This window comes from Anolis sagrei, chromosome X (assembly GCF_037176765.1).
Source record: "Anolis sagrei isolate rAnoSag1 chromosome X, rAnoSag1.mat, whole genome shotgun sequence".
NCBI lineage: Eukaryota > Metazoa > Chordata > Lepidosauria > Squamata > Dactyloidae > Anolis > Anolis sagrei.
Window position 1 is genome coordinate 6,724,946 of NC_090034.1, and position 21,164 is coordinate 6,746,109.

The following is a 21,164-nucleotide window of genomic DNA, read 5'->3' on the forward strand; positions in this document are numbered from 1 at the left end:
AAAGGATTGCAGAGAGGGAAAAGGACAGAGGTTCAGAATGTCTCAATGGCATCTAGTCTTACTTATTTACTTACTTTGGCGATCCCTCGTTTTCCGAGGAGGATTTTCTTCCAGTATTCTTGTGGGTCCGTATGTGGCTGTGGAGCCCTATTCTTGCTCTGCATCTTCTCCCGCAGTGAGGGCATTGGTTTCCAGGTGGAAGGCGGTCTCGGTCGGGGTTGGCTTGACGTGCCTTCCTCTTGGCACGCTTCTCCCTTTCGCCCTCCATTCGTGCTTCTTCAAATTCTGCAGCACTGCTGGTCACAGCTGACCTCCAGCTGGAGCGGTCAAGGGCCAGGGCTTCCCAGTTCTCAGTGTCTATGCCAGAGTTTTTAAGGTTGGCTTTAAGCCCATCTTTAAATCTCTTTTCCTGCCAACCAACATTCAATTTTCCGTTCTTAAGTTCGGAGTACAGCAACTGCTTTGGGAGACGGTGGTCAGGCATCCGGATAACATGGCCGGTCCAGCGGAGTTGATGGTGGAGGACCATCGCTTCAATGCTGGTGGTCTTTGCTTCTTCCAGCACGCTGACGTTTGTCCGCCTATCTTCCCAAGAGATTTGCAGGATTTTCCGGAGGCAGCGCTGATGGAATCGTTCCAGGAGTTGCATGTGGCGTCTGGAGACAGTCCATGTCTCACAGGCAGTCGGGCATCCGGGCAACGTGGCTTGTCCAGCAGCGTTGATTGAAGAGGACCATTGCTTCAATGCTGGGGGTCTTTGCTTCTTCCAGCACGCTGACGTTTGTCCACCTGTCTTCCCAAGAGATTTGCAGGATTTTCCAGAGGCAGCGCTGATGGAATCATTCCAGGAATTGCATGTGACGTCTGTAGACAGTCCACGTCTCGCAGGCATATAGCAGGGTTGGGAGGACAATAGCTCTATAAACAAGCCCCTTAGTATCCCTACGGATGTCCCGGTCCTCAAACACTCTCTGCTTCATTCGGAAAAATGCTGCGCTCGCAGAGCTCAGGCGGTGTTGTATTTTGGTGTCGATGTTGACTTTGGTGGAGAGGTGGCTGCCAAGGTAGCGGAAATGATCAACATTTTCTAATGTTACACCATTAAGCTGGCATTGGAGAGGGGTTGGCTGGTGTCTGCTGGAACAGCACCTTGGTTTTTTCAATATTCAATGACAGGCCAAGCTTCTTGTATGCTTCTGCAAAGGTGTCTAGAGTGGCTTGTAGATCTTCTTCTGAATGCACACAGACGACGTTGTCATCAGCATACTGGAGCTCTATAACAGATGTTGTTGTAACCTGCTCTGTCATGAGTGTGCTGTCATGCGTTGGGCCTGTGAAGGTATCTGTTAGCAGGACGTGCTATCTGAATGCCCAACGGGACGCCGGGGTGCCTCGGCTGAGAGGCCTTTCAGATTTCCCCACACAAAGTTATGATGTGTCTTTTGATAAGTCCAACAAAGTTTTATTAGGGATAAAATCTTCAAACACGGATTAAACACTCTATAACTTTGGAAAGTGGTAACTTTTTCAATCTGCCAACAAGGTACAGGCAACTGCTTAACAAACTGTTCCTTTCTTCTTTAAGGGAAACCCTTTGACCCCTTCTTGGGCAATCTCTTTACTCTGCTGGCGTGGGCCCCTACTCCCGGTTCCAAAATGCATAATGGGTTTTTTGGGTTTTTTTGTCGTGTCAGGAGCAACTTGAGAAACTGTAAGTCGCTTCTAGTGTGAGAGAATTGGCCGTCTGCAAGGACGTTGCCCAGGGGACGCCTGGATGATTTTGATGTTTTTATCATCCTTGTGGGAGGCTTCTCTCATGCCCCCGCATGAGGAGCTAGAGCTGATAGAGGGAGCTCATCCGCACTCTCCCCGGATTTGAACCTGCGACCTGTTGGTCTTCAGTCCTGCCGGCACAAGGGTTTAACCCACTGCGCCACCGGGGGCTCCTATGCATACAGTTAATGCCTTAAAGCTTAATATAGAAAATTCAGTCTTGGTTTTCTTCCCTTCTTTCTTTTTTTTTCTTGCCAACGGAAAACGCACTAGCAGGGAACCTACATTAGCAATGGACACTGCAATAGTGAGAACCAGCCCAGAGCGCAGCTGCCCTGATAAATTTATGGAGTTTCAGTAAAAGATAACAGAACATTATGGCAATGTTCGAAATCAAAAGGTCAGGAAGAGCTAATAGCTTGTCCAAGGCCCATGCCGTTGCAAATGTAATGAAACGGTAATGAAAATAATTCTCAAATTTGAAATGAAACCTTTGCATGTTAAATATGAAAGATGAGGGTAACCGGGGTGAAAGCAGACAGAGTCGCGCTCGCTGGGAGCACAGGTCAGGTCGCACACAGCAGCCCTTCCTCCAAAAGGAACGCCGAGAGAGTGCAGAGAGAGACAGGAGAAGGCAGCCAGGAAATCAGGTCAATTTGTGGGAAGGGAACCCACATTTACAGGCCTGAGTCAAATGAGAAAATGAGGCTGTGCGTCCGTCTGCGGAACGTGTGGCCTGGCATTGAGAATGGCACTTTCAGGAACACGTCAAGGAGCTCAAGAGGGAATGGACCAACCACCCATTTTGGTTGGGAATGCAAGAAGCAGAGAGTCAGCCAAGCCAAGTTAATGTACTCCTTGTTAGAATGCCTCCCCCAAACACGCATACAACCCCAAGTATCTCAGAATGCTTAAATTAAACGTTAAAAAATCTTTTTTTTTTAGTGCAGAAAATTCTATCCTAGTCAAAGCTGGAAATATACTTGTTTTTGGACTACAACTCCCAGAATCCTTCACCCATCAGTGGTGTTCTGGGACCTTGAATTAAAATACAAGCTCTGATATTCTATGCCTTCTGAGTTCCACATATTTTATAATTTCCGTAGGTCAAGCTATGGACCAGCAGTAGCTATGGAGAAGCTATGGGGAGCCCTATCAACCCAGTCATAGCTAATTTCTACATGGAACACTTTGAAAAACAAGCCCTGGAAACAGCAACAAAAAAGCCCATGATATGGTTCAGATATGTGGATGACACTTTCACCATTTGGAGCCATGGAGAAGAAGAACTCAACAGGTTCCTGGACCATCTCAACAGCATCCACCCAAACATCCAGTTCAACATGGAAAAAGAAAATGAAGGAAGACTGCCTTTTCTAGATGTCCTAGTAATCCGCAAACCAGATCAACAATTGAGTCACACCGTTTACAGAAAACCCACAGAGATAGATATCTACATAAAAACTCCAACCATCACCCAAGTCAAAAAAAGAAGCACAATTAAAGCCTTGGCAGACCGTGCAAAAAGAATCTGCGGACCCCACCTCCTCCAAGATGAACTGAACCACCTCAACTGGGATCTCCAGGCCAATGGAGACTCCACCTCAGACATCAGAAGAGCTGCAAGACAACCAAGAAGAAGCCACGAGAGTCAAGACCAAGATCCACCCAGAGGAAAAGTGTTCCTGACATACATCAAGGGAACCACTGACCGCATAAGGAAGCTGATGAGGAAACACAACATACAAACTATCTACAGACTCACTAAGAAAATCCAACGAATGCTACGTTCAGCAAAGGGCAAGAGGGATCCTCTCACTTCTGCAGGAGTCTATCGTATACCGTGCAGCTGTGGACAAGTCTACATAGGGACCACCAAACGCAGCAGCATTGCCCAGACACGAATCAAGGAACATGAAAGGCACTGCAGACTCCTTCAACCAGAGAAATCAGCCGTAGCAGAGCACCTGAGGAACCAACCTGGACACAGCATATTATTTGAGAACACAGAAATGCTGGACCACTCTCACAACCACCATGTCAGACGACACAGAGAAGCCATTGAAATACACAAGCATGTGGACAATTTCAACAGAAAGGAGGAAACCATGAAAATGAACAAAATCTGGCTACCAGTATTAAAAAAAACTCTAAAATTACAACAGCACAACAACAGAGAGGAAACAAACAAGGACATATAATCACCTCTCAACAAAAGTTTGCTCCAGGCACTGTCAGGCCATTATATGCTAATCAAGGTGGTCAGTTGAAACATTCACACCGAGCTCCAGCAGACAAGAGTCCTTTGTCCCACCCTGATCATTCCACAGATATATAAACCCTTTTTCCTAGTTCCAACAGACCTCACTACCTCTGAGGATGCTTGCCATAGATGCAGGTGAAAGGTCAGGAGAGAATGCCTCTAGACCATGGCCATACAGCCCAAAAAAACCTACAACAACCCTGTCACCAGCAGTGCTGCAGAATTTGGAGAGCACAAATGGAGGGCGAAAGAGAGAAATGTGCCAAGAGGAAGGCACGGCAAGCCAACCCCGACCGGGACCGCCTTCCACCTGGAAGCCAATGCCCTCACTGTGGGAGAAGATGCAGATCAACACTAGGGCTCCACAGTCACCTACGGACACACTCTGGAGGATTATCCTACTCAGACAATGTGGGATCGCCTAAGTAAGTAAGTAAGTAAGTAAGGTCAAGATAGGAATATATTCACATTCAGGTTATGCCAATTCTACTTTCTAGGATTTTAGCAGACGATGTGCTTACCTGCCTCGCCGACAAAGACTTCCACAGGCGCACTTGCAGGGCTCTCCCCAACAATGTTATAGGCTGTCATTACAACTTCGTACCTCTTGTACTTCTTCAGCTCTAGAAATGCAAATAATCGGGTTGTAAGATTAGCATCACCTTCAATGTCCTGAAAAGATCTTAAGAAAAGCATGCAAACTGAAAAGTATTTAGTTAGCGTATTGTAGATGCAGCTTCAGGAGCAACAGAGCAACGGTTATTTTGCTTCTATAGCAATTGAATGGGATTCCCCGGTGGCGCAGTGGGTTAAACCGTTGAGCTGCTGAGCTTGTCGACTGAAAGGTCGCAGGTTGGAATCCGGGAAGCGGTGTGAGCTTCCGCTGTCAGCCCCAGCTTCTGCCAACCTAGCAGTTTGAAAACATGCAAATGTGAACAGATCAATAGGTACCGCTCCGGCGGGAAGGTAATGGCACTCCATGCAGCCATGCTGGCCACATGACCTTGGAGGTGTCTATGGACAATGCCGGTTCTTCAGCTTAGAAATGGAGATGAGCACCAACCCCCAGAGTCAGACATGACTGGACTTAATGTTAGGGGAAAACCTTTACCTTTACCTGGCAATTGAATAACTCTCAAGCTCCCCTCCTAATCCCAAATAACAATAGGAACTGTAGTTTGGCAAAAATAAATTCTCTCTTGAAGATCCATAGCCCTCCCCAAGTTCACACAGTTTTGTGAGGGTAGAACAAAAGCAACTGAGATATAGCTTTACAAGGTAAATGATGTATGTTGTGTGGAATGCTTTCAAAATTGCACTCAAAATATCTATACAACATGGAAAATGGATAGAGATGTTTATGTGCTACAGGCACAAACTCAGTCAGAAATGCTAATAATAATAATAATAATAATTATTATTATTATTATTATTATTATTACTTGTCGTGTCAGGGCAACCAGTCAATTGTATTACATTTCTAATTGTATTACCTGGGAGTCACTCTGGACCATTCTCTGACCTACAAGAAGCACTGCCTGAACATCAAACAAAAAGTGGGTGCTAAAAACAATATCATACGAAAGCTGACTGGCACAACATGGGGATCACAACCAGACACAGTGAAGACATCTGCCCTTGCGCTATGCTACTCTGCTGCTGAGTATGCATGCCCAGTGTGGAACACATCTCACCACACTAAAACAGTAGATGTGGCTCTTAATGAGACATGCCACATTATCACGGGGTGTCTGCGCCCTACACCACTGGAGAAATTACACTGCTTAGGCGGTATTGCACCACCTGACATCTGCTGGGAAGTAGCAGCCAATAGTGAAAGGACCAAGGCAGAGACATCCCCAGCTCATCCCCTGTTTGGGTATCAGCCAGCCAATCAAGAAATAGTTTTCTAAGATCTACAGAGACACTCACTGGAACACCTCAGCAAGCGAGAGCCCAAAAGTGGCAGGCTCAAACTCAGAACCTCAGCCAATGGCTGATACCAAATGAGAGACTCCCCCCTGGGCACACAGAAGACTGGGCGACTTGGAAGGCGCTGAACAGACTGCGCTCTGGCAGCACGAGATGCAGAACCAACCTCAAGAAATGAGGCCACAAAGTGGAATCCACGACATGCGAGTGTGGAGAAGAGCAAACCACTGACCACCTGCTGCAATGCAACCTGAGCCCTGCCACGTGCACAATGGAGGACCTTCTTGCAGCAACACCAGAAGCACTCCAAGTGGCCAGATGCTGGTCAAAGGACATTTAATCAACTACTAAACTCACAAATTTTGTATTTTGTCCGTTTGTTTGTTTTGTTCTGTTAGAAATAATAATGATAATAATAATCCTACTCGGATCTGCACGCATTATTTGCCAATACATCACATAGTTCTAGATACTTGAGAACAACAACAACAACAACAATAATAATAACGACTGACAGAGTTTTGGAGCACAATACTCCTGACCTCACGATTGTGTTAAAAAAACAAAGTATGGATCATTGATGTTGTCATCCCAGGTGACAGCAGGATTGCAGAGAAACAACTGGAAAATCTAACACGATATGAGGATTTAAAGATCGAACTGCAAAGACTCTGGCACAAGCCAGTTAAGGTGGTCCCAGTGGTGATCGGCACACTGGGTGCAGTTCCTAAAGACCTTGGCCTGCACTTAAACACAATTGGCGCTGACAAAATTACCATCTGCCAGCTGCAGAAGGCCATTTTACTGGGATATGCATACATTATTTACCGATACATCACACAGTCCACAGTCTGACATGCGATCCAATTCAATAGCCAGCGGAGTGTCTGCTGTGGAGTCATCTTGTTGTGTTTCTAATAATAATAATAATAATAATAATAATAATAATAATAATAATAATGTGCGAACACAGCCCTGACACCATTTTTTCAGCACAATTGCATGCCATCATAGCAACCTGTCAATTATGGTGATTCTGGGATCTCCATGTGCAAATTGGGCCACCTACTAGATCATCTGGGAAGCTTGTGAAAGATGCTCAGCTGAAAATCCCATGAACATTATGTGAGCATTATTCCAAGGATCTGTGCACCCTCTTTCGTGTTGCATGGAAGTTACTCTTCCAACTTCGCCACCAAATCATTACCCCAGGAAAAATGCTGCAAGGTTAATAGGCATCCCTTTTCATTTGAGAGTTCCTGAAGTATTTGCAAATATGCTGCCCACATCTCTGAGTCAGAAACCAACGTGTTGACTGTCAGTTGCAGGTAGACAGACAACTGATGGTATCGTCCTACTGCTCAAATTCTGCAGCATAATAAATATAAAGCATCTGATATATTGTAGAAAGCTGACAGTTTTATGGGGATTTGAAACCCTTCCCAGTATATACACAAGAACCCCCCCCCCCTCTTTGTGTTCGGAGCTGCAAACAATGTGATATATTTCCATAGCAATATGTGAAAAAATGGCACTGAAGCGTGGCACAAAAACGTAGCCCAGTGGGGACTCTGGTGCAGAACAGGGATCAGAACAAACTGCCCAGTGGATTGAAAACCCATGAGGATTGACAGCTGGGAGTTATGGGTGAGCTGAATGAAAGCACAGAATCTAAGATGGACAGTGAATGATGGGCGAGGAAAACAAAAAAAACTCAAGGAAGGGAAAGACATCTATCTTGATCAAAACTGTAGGGAAAAGGAGATCAGATATGCTCGTTAAGTACATCTAATTCTGGGTTGTTGTAGGTTTTTCAGGCTGTATGGCCACGTTCTAGAAGCATTCTCTCCTGACATTTCACCTGCATCTATGGCAGGCATCCTCAGAGGTTGTGAGGCATCTCACAACCTCTGAGGATGCCTGCCATAGATGCAGGCGAAACATCAGGAGAGAATGCTTTTGGAACATGGCCATACAGCCTGAAAAACTTACAACAACCCAGTGATTCCAGCCATGAAAAACTTTGACAATAGCTGTGTTAGTCTGCAAGGAGATTTTGTAACACCTCAGTGTAAAGCTGAAATAACAAAGTTGGTAGTATAAGTTTTCACACACTGTCTACTTTCTCAGTTGCGCTAAGGACTTTATCACACGTAGCAGGCAAACTGGCATTGGAGAGGGACTTATCACATGTCACCGTGGAGCATCTCGCTCCAATGTGCCTCATCCCTATGATTCTCCCATCCCTAGCTATTAGTAGGTAAAAACCACGAATAGTTCACTGCTAAGATTCAATAATGTGCCTTAAGGGCCCCTTCCATTTCTCTGCCAGCATTCTAGCAGTAACGTGATATCAGAGGGTGGGATTCTCTCGTCTCCCCTTTGCTATTCCCGAACTGGGTGTTTCCTTTTTAATGTGTCTATAAGGTATACGTAAAGGTTTCCCCTTGACATTAAGTCTAGTTGTGTCTGCCCCTCAGGAGTGGTGGTCATCTCAATTTCTAAGCTGAAGAGCCGGTTTTGTCCATGGATGCCTCCAAGGTAATGTGGCCAGCATGACTTGGCCACGGTGGTCCACGCTCTGGTTACATCCCGTTTAGACTACTGCAACGCTCTCTACGTGGGGTTGCCTCTGAAGACTGCCTGGAAGCTTCAATCAGTCCAACGTGTGGCAGCCAGATTGCTAACAGGAGCGAGGTACAGAGACCATACGACCCCTCTGTTACGCCAGCTCCACTGTCTGCCGATTAGCTTCCAAGCACAATTCAAAGTGCTGGTTTTGACCTATAAAGCCCTAAACGACTCCGTCCCAGTTTACCTGTCCGAACGGATTCTCCCCTATGAACCATCAAGGCTATTAAGCTCTTCCGGGGGGGCCCTGCTCTCGGTCCCACCACCCTCGCAATCACGGTTGGTGGGGACGAGGGACAGGGCCTTCTCGGTGGTGGCTCCCCAGCTTTGGAACTCCCTCCCAATAGAGATCAGATCTGCTCCCTCCCTCCTGACGTTCAGGAAACTACTAAAGACCTGGCTCTGGAATGTGGCATTCGAGGACTGAACCTATAACCTCCTTCCTTGTGGGGAACTGTGATGAACTGTGACTACGAGTATGACTATGACTATGATTGGATTGACGACTTGGCTTAGGTAATTGTGATGATGATGTTTTATTGTACTTTAGTGTACGATTTTAATATGTAATGACTTTGCACTTTGTTGTACTTATATGTTATTGTACTTTCATATATGCTGTAAACCGACCTGAGTCCCTTGTTGAGGTGAGAAGGCCAGTATAGAAAACTTCTAAATAATAAATAAATAAATAAATGACTGCATGGAGCGCCATTACCTTTCCGCAGAAGCGGTATCTATTGATCTATTCACATTTGCATGTTTTTGAACTGCTAGGTTTATTTATTTTTATTACCACACTTTTATTCGGCCTTTTCAGCCCGAAGGCAACTCAGGGCAGTGAACAGAACGGCAACAATTACATTGTTTAAAACAGGTTAAATCACACAATAAAATTCATATAAAAACAATTTAAAACTATTAAAATCAATGACTTCTGGGTTTAAACCCATGTCCATTTGCATCATTGAGCTGTTCCATATTTGTTCACAATACTGAGTTTATCTGGTTACAATGAGGTTCCAAAAGCTTGCTCGAAGAGCCAGGTTTTTGCTCTTTTCAGCAGGAAGGGGGCCAATCTAATATCCCCAGGAAGAAGCTGGGGCTAACAGCAGGAGCACACCCTTCCCCGGATTCAAACCACCAACCTTTTGGTCAGCAGGTTCAGCAACTCAGCAGTTTAGCCAGGGGGGCTTTTTATCTAAATTGCACAACTGCACTAAAAATTGATATAAAAGAAATAAAAAATCTGGCATAGTGTCTGGGTGACATGGCTGTGTGTAAATATGATTGCAGACCTAAGGCAACTGAGCTACTGAAGGGACGTGCAATTCTGAAAATGTTCTACCTGGTACGTATCCATTATCTGAGTGAACATGACTGTAGTGGAATAATGCGTTGGCGTGATAAAGTCCTGTGTTTACTTCCTGACATGCATCTGAGGACGTTGACTTTGTCTACAAAAGCTTTTGCTGCCATACTCATTCTCTTAGTTAGTCTCTAAGGTGTTATAAGATCCTTTTGCAAACACAACGTTTCCGTCAGACTGACAGAAGCTCCATTCAGTTCCTTTCTTATCAGAGGCTGAATATTCACAGGGGATTCCGTGGAGCAGAAATGCTGGGAAAGAGAAAGGGAAACCAAATCTGTGGGGCCAAATCTCTCTGGTGACCTTCTCAGCTTCACTCCAAGGCACGCCACACAGATCTGTCCTCACCAGAAAGCAGGCAGGCCTTTAAAGCCATCTAACCTCATTTTCTTTATTTCCAACTGCGCAGGTTTCTATGTGATGACCTGACTTTCTTCAGGCCCTTTTTAATTTAGCCCTGTAGGTAGCCGAGGATCTGAGCCAGCATTCAGGTATAGGAAAGAAACCCTTGGATGGCCTAGAAATATGAACCAAGGGCCATACATTTTGCTACCAGGACATCCAATCTACGAGGGGTATTTTTAAAGTAAGGTCTGTTTTATTGTAGACACGAGTAGTTCGCGCACATACTGCAACGAGCGCGTACGTCGTGTACCGGCATGCCTCGGGAACAACTATCCTCAGTTTCCGCTCTGTAGCTCACCTGTACGGTTCTGTTCTGTGCTTTAAAAATGTTTAAGACTATCAACTTCAAACGAGAAGAGAGGAGATTCCATCTGAACACGAGAAAGAACTTCCTGACTGTGAGAGCCATTCAGCAGTGGAACTCTCTGCCCCGGAGTGTGGTGGAGGCTCCTTCTTTGGAAGCTTTTAAACAGAGGCTGGATGGCCATCTGTCAGGGGTGATTTGAATGCAATATTCCTGCTTCTTGGCAGAATGGGGTTGGAGTAGATGGCCCATGAGGTCTCTTCCAACTCTTTGATTCTATGATTCTATGAACTCACCCTCCGCATGTGAGGTTCGCTCAGTGATACGGTTTTTGTCAGCAAGGAACCTGCCTGCTGCAGAAATTCATCGACAGATTTGTAAAGTGTATGGTGATACTGTTATGAGTGAAAGCAAAGTGCGTAAGTGGGTACGACAATTCAAAGATGGCCGTGACAACGTCCATGATGAGGACCGATCCGGTCGCCCTTCTTTGATTACAGATGATTTGATTTGATCTCACAGTCAAATCTTTGGTTTTTGTGGTCCTCTGTTAGGAGTTTCGGGACCCCACAGGACTACAGTTTCCTAAACTTTAGGTGTTCAGAAACAATGTTGTAAAGCACTGATCTTGACACGTCAGGAAATTCGTTTGAGAGACCTGTTATTGTGAAGCGCCTGTTCTCACAAATCCTCGCTTCAACTGAAGCCACCAAATCGTCTGTAATCAAAGAAGGGCGACCGGAGTGGTCCTCATCATGGACGTTGTCACGGCCATCTTTGAATTGTTGTACCCACTTACGCAGTTTGCTTTCACTCATAACAGTATCACCGTACACTTCACAAATCTGTCGTTGAATTTCTGCAGCAGGCAGGTTCCTTGCTGACAAAAACCGTATCACTGAGCGAACCTCACATGCGGAGGGTGAGTTATAGAATCATAGAATCAAAGTTCGAAGAGACCTCATGGGCCATCTAGTCCAACCCCCTGCCAAGAAGCAGGAATATTGCATTCAAAGCACGCCTGACAGATGGCCATCCAGCCTCTGTTTAAAAGCTTCCAAAGAAGGAGCCTCCACCACACTCCGGGGCAGAGAGTTCCACTGCTGAACGGCTCTCACAGTCAGGAAGTTCTTCATCGTGTTCAGATGGAATCTCCTCTCTTGTAGTTTGAAGCCATTGTTCCATTGCGTCCTAGTCTCCAGGGAAGCAGAAAACAAGCTTGCTCCCTCCTCCTTGTGGCTTCCTCTCACATATTTATACATGGCTATCATATCTCCTCTCAGCCTTCTCTTCTTCAGGCTAAACATGCCCAGCTCTTTAAGCCGCTCCTCATAGGGCTTGTTCTCCAGACCCTTGATCATTTTAGTCGCCCTCCTCTGGACACATTCCAGCTTCTCAATCTCTCTCTTGAATTGTGGTGCCCAGAATTGGACACAATATTCCAGGTGTGGTCTAACCAAAGCGGAATAGAGGGGTAGCATGACTTCCCTGGATCTAGACACTAGGCTCCCATTGATGCAGGCCAAAATCCCATTGGCTTTTTTTGCCGCCACAACACATTCCTGGCTCGTGTTTAATTTGTTGTCCACGAGGACTCCAAGATCTTTTTCACACATATTGCTCTTGAGCCAGGCGTCCCCCATTTTGTATCTTTGCATTTCGTTTTTCCTGCTAAAGTGGAGTATCTTGCATTTGTCACTGTTGAACTTCATTTTGTTAGTTTTGCACACGTCCTGTACATTAGCTTTCCTTGCTGAGACTAACTAAAAATGGCTCCCTTCCCTTCCCAGTTGATAGTCTTAAACATTTTTAAAACACAGAACAGAACCGTACAGGTTAGCTACAGAGCGGAAACTGAGCACAGTTGTTCCCGAGGCATGCCGGTACACGACGCACGCACTCGTTGTGGTATGCGCACAAACTACTAGTGTCTACAACAAAACGGACCTTACTTAAAAAATACTCCTCGTATATGCATTTGCACTTTTCCTCGAGTTATATTAAGCGTTAAAAAGAGAATGAATTATCTCTGTCGCCTACACCTGGTATACTGAAAAAAAGTGTCAACAGAGTAGGTATTTGAAAGCAGATCCCACAAGCAAAATCCCCCGAGGACAAATTGGAAACGGCACCCGAAACCGTTACAATGGCAAAGAGCTGCATCTAACAATACTCCGTGTTGGCATGCACACACTTACGTGTTAATTCATACGTCGTTAATACAGAACTGCTGTTCACTGTCTTGAAGCTGCTCTGGGCTATTCGGGGTAAACAAAGCAGAAAGTGGTTAGAGTGCAGGGAAGACTGTTATCACAAATGACACACAGCGCAGGTAGAGGGAAACAACGCCGTCCACCCGTAAATGGCTTTAAGCTTGAGGACTGGACCTCGCGAGGCAATAAAAGCCACATCAATTTTCAGATAACACGCCAAAAGATCATCAGTCACAAGGGTTCACTCATCTTCCTTGCCAGACAGAGAAGGCACGCAATACGAGGGAAGAGGAAATGACACGGAATGCTATAACCGGACCAAAACAATAAAGGACCAGGGAAGAAGAATTCCTCAATATCCAGCTAGGGCTAGGTTTAGATAATGCAGGTATTTTGCAGAGATTGTATACTTTTGGGGCTGAAAGGGCACCTGCATTTTCATGTTGTGATTTCATTCGCACGTATACGCCTGTGATACGGATGGAATGCACAGCAGGCGACGTTCTAACTCCGCCGCACGGATGAGGCTCCCTCTTTCCCCCTCCACCTTTATCCTGCTCTCCCAATCGATACAGCCTTTAATTTGATGGACTAGGCCAGCTAGTTTTGGACACCTGATTTACTACTAGGGTAGCCACAAGATGGAAACAGCAGAAAGCTGGGCGTAATTGCGAGTGCCGTGGCTCAAAGGGAGGGGAGGAAAGTGCTGTTTGGATGACCTCCTCGGACATATTGTAAACCTTTCAGCTCAGCAACAGAATAAATGTCAGAACAAGTGCAAATCACTCTTTTTCATTAACCATTTTAACAACAGATGTCTTCAACAAAGGGGCAAACAAACCAGCCTTCCTTCTAAAGCTTTCACTCAGAATATGAAGAGGCTAGCAACTACGAGGGTTGAATGAAAAGTAATGCCTCCACCTTCGTAACTCCTCAACAGATGGCAGTACTGGTATGCAGCAGGTTCTGGCTTGTTCGGTAGACTCTCTTCTACAGTTCCATTTTGGCAGGAAGCCTTAGCATTGAACGGTTGTGTTGTTAAAGTGCGAAGTATGGAACCCTGCGCAGACGGTCGGTCAATGTGACTTAAGCAACGTGCCGTCATTGAATTCTTGACAGTAGAAGTTGTCACCTCAACATCTTTAAACTTACTCGCCCAATGACGCACAGTACTCACAACAACACAATCACCATAAACAATTTCAATTCTCTGATGAATCTCCTTTGGGGTGACACCTTCTGCTGTCAAGAATTCAATGACTGTAGTCAAATGAGGTTTTTACCACATGTGGTGGTCGTGTAATGTGGCTTAAAAATTTTTGAAGACAATTTACTAAGAAATACAGAAACTTTTGGACATTAAATTACAAATGAAACCCGAATATTTCTACTGAGTTTTTCAGAAGAAAAGATGGAAACAAATAAAGAAGTGCTCTTCAATTATGTCACACAGCAGCAAAAATAACTTATGCCCAAATGTGGAGACAGAAAGAAATCCCTACAAACGTACAATGGATGACTAAAATTATGGAAATAATGAACATGGACGAATTGACCTAACTCTTTAAAAGACACTATGGAAAACCAATTAAAAAGACGGACTGGAACCTATTCCGAGTATATATGGGAAAAGAGAACATTGTTAATATAATCTATATACATAAATCTGTAAGGGGCATCCAACGGGACAGCAAAACTCAAAAAACCCCAACAAAAATTAACCAAAATTCCCATGCACCTACCACAACCCACAAGGTACAAACAAATCGAATCAAAATAAAAAACAACACAACAACACACTCACAAAATGACAAAACAACTGAGCATGCGCAAGAGTCTACTGAACAAGCCAGTACCTGCCGCATACCAGTACTGCCATCTGTTGAGGAGTTATGAAGGTGGAGGCATTACTTTTCATTCAACCCTCGTAACCAGATTACACTGAAAGAGCAACACAGACACACACTGACACATTGGTTACTTACGTGTAAGCTCTGCTCGTAAAGCTGATGGGTTTTTAATGATTTTGGACTCTGGTCCTGATCCCATGCTTTCGTATTCCAACTCCCGGTAATAAATGCGATATCCCAAGAGAAGGCCATTCAGGCTCTCAGCCTTTGGAGGCTACAAAAAAGTTTCCATTAAAGTACATTAGTTTTCGGGAATCAATTTGTGCTTCATGTTAGATACCCAAAACAACATCAAGACAAATATTGTTGAAATCGTCCTACAGATTAACTTGTTTTCAAGCAAGCTGGATCTATACCAGGCCTGGAAAAGCTGCTCCAAGTTCCAGAAACTCTCCGATAGCATGGCCAACCTTCCAGTCAAAGTGATTTTGCATGATCAAAGAGGGGATTGTTTAGGATCCCTCACAAAAGAAATATGGCAAGAGACCAGGGTAGGCTACCTGGGGAACACAAACATCCCAGTCTCAGGATTGTTGTGTGTTTTCTGGACAGTATGGCCATGTTCCAGAAGCATTCTCTCCTGACGTTTCTCCTACATCTATGGCAGGCATTCTCAGAGGTTGTGAGGTCTGCTGGAAACTAGGAAAATGGGGTTTGTATATATGTGGAAAGTCCAGGGTGGGAGAAAGAACTCTTGTCTGTTTCAGTTGTTAGAGTGTTGGACCACTCTAACAACTACCATGTCAGGCTACACAGAGAAGCCACTGAAACCCACAAGCATGTGGACAATTTCAACAGAAAGGAAGGAACCATGAAAATGAACAAAATCTGGCTACCAGTATTAAAAAAATCTCTAAAATCATAACAGTAAATAAAGAACAACATTCAAAAACAGGGGAACTCCAGACAAGAAACAATCAGGGCCAGCTAATCATCTCCCTACAAAGGATACTCCCAGGCAGGAAGCAGCCAGACCTTGAAAACCGCTAGGCCATTAAATGCTAATCTATTTATTTATTTATTTATTTATTTATTTCGGGTACTTCTACCCCGCCCTTCTCAACCCTCTAAGGGGGACTCAGGGCGGTTTCCAACTGGCATACGTTTGATGCCTACAATTCAACACAATAAAATACATAGTAATCAAGTGGTCAATTTTAACATTCACACCAACTCCAACAGACAAGAGTCCTTTCTCCCACCCTGGACATTCCAAAAATATAAACCCAATTTTTCTAGTTTCCAACTGTTGAGATTAATTTCACAATTCAGCAGCAGATCAGTTGCACAACTTTCCAGTAGCTTCTTCCTGCACAGTATTTTCAGTCAACTGCTCCCACAAACTGCAGTCACTCTGGAACTCTTTTACAGACACTTGAGCACATGCCCGGCCATTGTCAGTTTTACTATTGTTTTCCCCTCCAATCTAGATGACACTACAAACTTACCACAGCACACAGTTATATCTTGTCTTAGCAGACAGGTTCTTTTAATCAATGACATAGAGCCTTCGACGAACAGCATCACAGCAAAAGGAGAGAGAATACACTGTACATGGCTTCCTTATATACAGTTCTGTACCTTTACACATAGCAATCTCTGATTGCTCCCCAACTCATTGACTTAACTCAGACCCAGGATTACATCATTCACAATCACCTGGACTAGGCCAGAACACATTCCCCAAATGATTCCCTATATACAGTTAATGCACGAGTCAGCATTTCCAATAGAAGCCTATTAGCAGTGCATCACTCAGCTATATTACATTATAATACATTGTAAAACCTGATCTCAAAACCTCTGGGGATGCCTGCCATAGATGTGGGCAAAACATTAGGAGAGAATGCTTCTAGAAAATGGCCAGATAGCCCAAAAAACACACAACAACCCAGTGATTTCGGCCATGAAACCCTTCGATAACACATCCCAGTCTCAAGTTGAGAGAAGATTCCAGGAGACAAGAAGAAGACACAGTCTAGGGGGCAATGGAAGAAATCTATTTCACCATGCTTGTAATACAGCATATAAGGCCTCTGTTTTGAACACGTTTGCTCAGTGCAGATAGTCACACACACACACACACACAAGCTGTCCCCACCCCACATTGCTGTGGCCAACTTTCCCACCCCCTTTTTCTTCTTCCTTTCTTTCTTTCCCTCCTTCCCTCCTTCCTTCCCTTTTTTCTTTTCCTTCTCTTTTCCTCCCTTTCTTCCTTCTCTACCTATTCTGGATTGCAACTCTCAGCACTCCTCCTTATCCATCTACCTACCTACCTACCTATCTACCTACCTATGTCTATTTAATCTATCTTTTTGGAGGATTGCTGGGAGTTGCAGTCCAGGAATACAAAATTAGAAATATGCAGGGATTGGGATGCTCTCAAAGAAATCCAAGGAGAAGAAAGTTTGCAGATTGGAAGCAGTGCATTTGGATCATCCTCCTCTCCTAACAGGGCTGGTCTAGGGGATGCTGGGAGTTGTAGTCTGGAAGAGAGTGTGGATATGTTATTGTGTATTTTGTTTTCCGGGGGAGTCGTTTTTGCACATGCGCTGTAGCATGTTTTTGCTTTTTTGCCTTTTTAAGTCTCTTCTGCTGTGTTTTCCAGTGTTTTCATGAGTGATGATCACTCATTGGCCTGAGAAGTGTCTTGTGTCCAAATTTGGTGTCAATTCGTCCAGTGGATTTTGAGTTATGTTGATCCCACAAACAAACATTACATTTTTGTTGGATTGAAGAGATGGGCCAAAACTAACAAAATGAAGTTCAACAGTGACAAATGCAAGATACTCCATTTTGGCAGGAAAAATGAAATGCAAAGATACAAAATGGGGGATGCCTGGCTCGAGAGCAGTACGTGTGAAAAAGATCTTGGAGTCCTCGTGGACAACAAGTTAAACATGAGCCAACAATGTGATGTGGCGGCAAAAAAAGCCAATGGGATTTTGGCCTGCATCAATAGGAGCAGAGTGTCTAGATCTAGGGAAGTAATGCTACCTGGAATATTGTGTCCAATTCTGGGCACCACAATTCAAGAGAGATATTGACTCTAAGCTGGAATGTGTCCAGAGGAGGGCGACTGAAATGATCAAGGGTCTGGAGAACGAGCCCTATGAGGAGCGGCTTAAAGAGCTGGGCATGTTTAGCCTGAAGAAGAGAAGGCTGAGAGGAGATATGATAGCCATGGATAAATATGTGAGAGGAAGCCACAGGGAGGAGGGAGCAAGCTTGTTTTCTGCGTCCCTGGAGACTAGGACGCAATGGAGCAATGGCTTCAAACTACAAGAGAGGAGATTCCATCTGAACATGAGGAAGAACTTCCTGACTGTGAGAGCCGTTCAGCAGTGGAACTCTCTGCCCCAGAGTGTGGTGGACGCTCCTTCTTTGGAAGCTTTTAAACAGAGGCTGGATGGCCATCTGTCAGGGGTGATTTAAATGCAATATTCCTTCTTCTTGGCAGAATGGGGTTGGACTGGATGGCCCATGAGGTCTCTTCCAACTCTTTGATTCTATGATTCTATGAAATATGTGAGAGGAAGCCACAGGGAGGAGGGAGCATGCTTGTTTTCTGCTTCCCTGGGGACTAGAACGCAATGGAGCAATGGCTTCAAACTACAAGAGAGGAGATTCCATCTGAACATGAGGAAGAACTTCCTGACTGTGAGAGCCGTTCAGCAGTGGAACTCTCTGCCCTGGAGTGTGGTGGAGGCTCCTTCTTTGGAAGCTTTTAAACAGAGGCTGAATGGCCATCTGTCAGGGGTGATTTGAATGCAATATTTCTGCTCATTACCTCTGAGGATGCTTGCCATAGCTGCAGGCGAAACGTCAGGAGAAAAATTGCCTCCAGAACATGGCCATATAGCCCGGAAAAACCTACAACAACCCAATATTTCTGCTTCTTGGCAGAATGGGGTTGGACTGGATGGCCCATGAGGTCTCTTCCAACTCTTTGATTCTATGATTCTATGTATATAGATACACACACACACAAATATATGCAGAAAAGCTGGGGGCAGGAATCTCTGGGTAACATTTGCTGAAATTGTCCCATAAGGAGAACTTGGGAAAGTCACTTTTTTGTATTGTGCTGCAATATGTCTTCCCTCCCAGGCCATCGAGTGCAACATCTTCAATATGTGGTTAATTAGAAATCTGAATAAGCACAAAGACTTTGGATGGGGCTGCCTTGATCCGAATCTAGGTAAGGGACAGGCGGCCAATTCAATTAACTAGTTATTTTAGATAATCAAGGTTCTGATAATGAGGGTTCCATATAACGCCTTAATTTTATTTCTCCCCTTTAAATAAAAAAAAAAGCTTCCAGATTGATATCAGGTCTCTATTCAATAGAGAGCCGGTAGGGTTCTCTCTGGGGCTCGGATCTTATATCAGAATCAGGAGCTATTAAGATACATAGCACACAAAGGCCTGGGAAATAAATGGCACGGGATGATCTTTCCTCTTTGCCTTGATAATCATAGTTCTGCCTCGGAAAAAGGACTCTGTGGAAAGGTCAGGGCATCTCGCTCTTATCTGTCTTTCATGGAAAAAATCCTCAGGTTTTGATGTAATGGATTATTTAGGATTTTCTATCTGTTTCTAAGATGGGCCCAGAGGATTTGCAGTGCCAGGTGAAGTGATTATGAGTGGCAGTCGGCACGGTGTCAAGGAACAACAACAACAATTTGTTTACACTGTGCATTCCGGACACATTCTCGGAGCAAAGAAGAAATAGACTGGAACAAAGCATTAACTTGAATGTATTGTCGAAGGCTTTCATGGCCGGAATCACCGGTATTGTAGGTTTTTTTCGGGCTATATGGCCATGGTCTAGAGGCATTCTCTCCTGACATTTCACCTGCATCTATGGTAAGCATCCTCAGAGGTAGTGAGATCTGTTGGAACTAGGCAAAAGGGTTTATATATCTGTGGAATGACCAGGGTGAGACAAAGGACTCTTGTCTGCTGGAGCTAGGTGTGAATGTTTCAACTGACCACCTTGATTAGCATACAATGGCCTGACTGTGCCTGGGGCAAACTTTTGTTGAGAGGTGATTATATGTCCCTGATTGTTTTCCCTCTGCTGTTTTGCTGTTGTAATTTTTGAGTTTTTTAATACTGGTAGCCAGATTTTGTTCATTTCCATGGTTTCTTCCTTTCTGTTGAAATTGTCCATATGCTTGTGTATTTCACTGGCTTCTCTGTGTAGTCTGACATGGTGGTTGTGAGAGTGGTCCAGCATTTCTGTGTTCTCAAATAATACGTTGTGTCCAGGTTCGTTCATTAGGTGCTCTGCTATGGCTGACTTCTCTGGTTGAAGTGCTCTGCAGTGCCTTTCATGTTCCTTGATTCGTGTCTGGGAGATGCTGCTGCATTTGGTGGTCCCTAGGTTGACTTCTTGTCCACAGCTGCATGGTACACGGTAGACTCCAGCAGAAGTGAGAGGGTCCCTCTTGTCCTTTGCTGAACGCAGCATTTGTTGGATTTTCTTGGTGGGTCTGTAGATAGTTTGTATGTTGTGTTTCCTCATCAGCTTCCCTCTGCGGTCAGTGTTCCCTTGATGTCTGGCAAGAACACTTTTCCTCTGGGTTGGTCTTCGTCTTGACTCTCGTGGCTTGTTCTCGGTTTTGCAGCTCTTCTGATGTCTGAGGTGGAGTCTCCATTGGCCTGGAGAGCCCAGTTGAGGTGGTTCAGTTCATCTTGGAGGAGGTGGGCTTCGCAGATTCTTTTCACACCTAGCTCCAGCAGATAAGAGTCCTACACAGAGAAGCCATTGAAATCCACAAGCATGTGGACAATTTCAACAGAAAGGAAGAAACCATGAAAATGAACAAGATCTGGCTACCAGTACTAAAAAATTCTAAAATTGCAACAGCAAAAACAGCAGAGAGGAAACAGGCAGGGACATCTAATTACCTTTCAAGAAGAGTTTGCTCCAGGCACAGTCAGCCCATTGTATGCTAATCAAGGTGGTCAGTTGAAATATTCACACCTAGCCCAACTGATAAAAGTCCTTTGTCTCACCCTGGTCACTCCACAGATATATAAACCCTTTTTCCCAGTTCCAACAGACCCCACCTCTGAGGATGCTTGCCATAGATGCAGGCGAAACGTCAGGAGAAAAATTGCCTCCAGAACATGGCAATATAGCCCGGAAAAACCTACAACAACCCAAGAGTCCTTTGTCTCACCCTGGTCACTCCACAGATATATAAACCCATTTTCCTACTTCCAACAGACCTCACTACCTCTGAGGATGCTTGCCATAGATGCAGGCGAAACGTCAGGAGAGAATGCCTCTAGACCATGGCCATATAGCCCGAAAAAACCTACAACACCCATTAATTTGAATGCCAGAAAGGCA

At 44.7% G+C, this 21,164-nt stretch overlaps 1 protein-coding gene across 5 annotated transcripts in view; it reads right to left on the reverse strand.

The window, feature by feature from the left end:
- The window catches only part of LOC132782172 (protein sidekick-1), a 986,469-nt gene that overhangs the window by 132,742 nt on the left and 832,563 nt on the right, over window positions 1–21,164 (reverse strand). For 3 of the 5 annotated variants that reach the window (XM_067473286.1, XM_067473287.1, XM_067473285.1), the window contains exons 33-35: window positions 14,876–15,014; window positions 12,876–12,935; window positions 4,558–4,659 (exon numbers count right to left, since the gene is read on the reverse strand). In XM_067473286.1, the coding sequence (XP_067329387.1) occupies window positions 4,558–4,659; window positions 12,876–12,935; window positions 14,876–15,014 (301 nt within the window). The remainder of the gene's footprint in view (window positions 1–4,557; window positions 4,660–12,875; window positions 12,936–14,875; window positions 15,015–21,164) is intronic. The other 2 variants (XM_067473289.1, XM_067473288.1) reach the window with 1 other exon arrangement.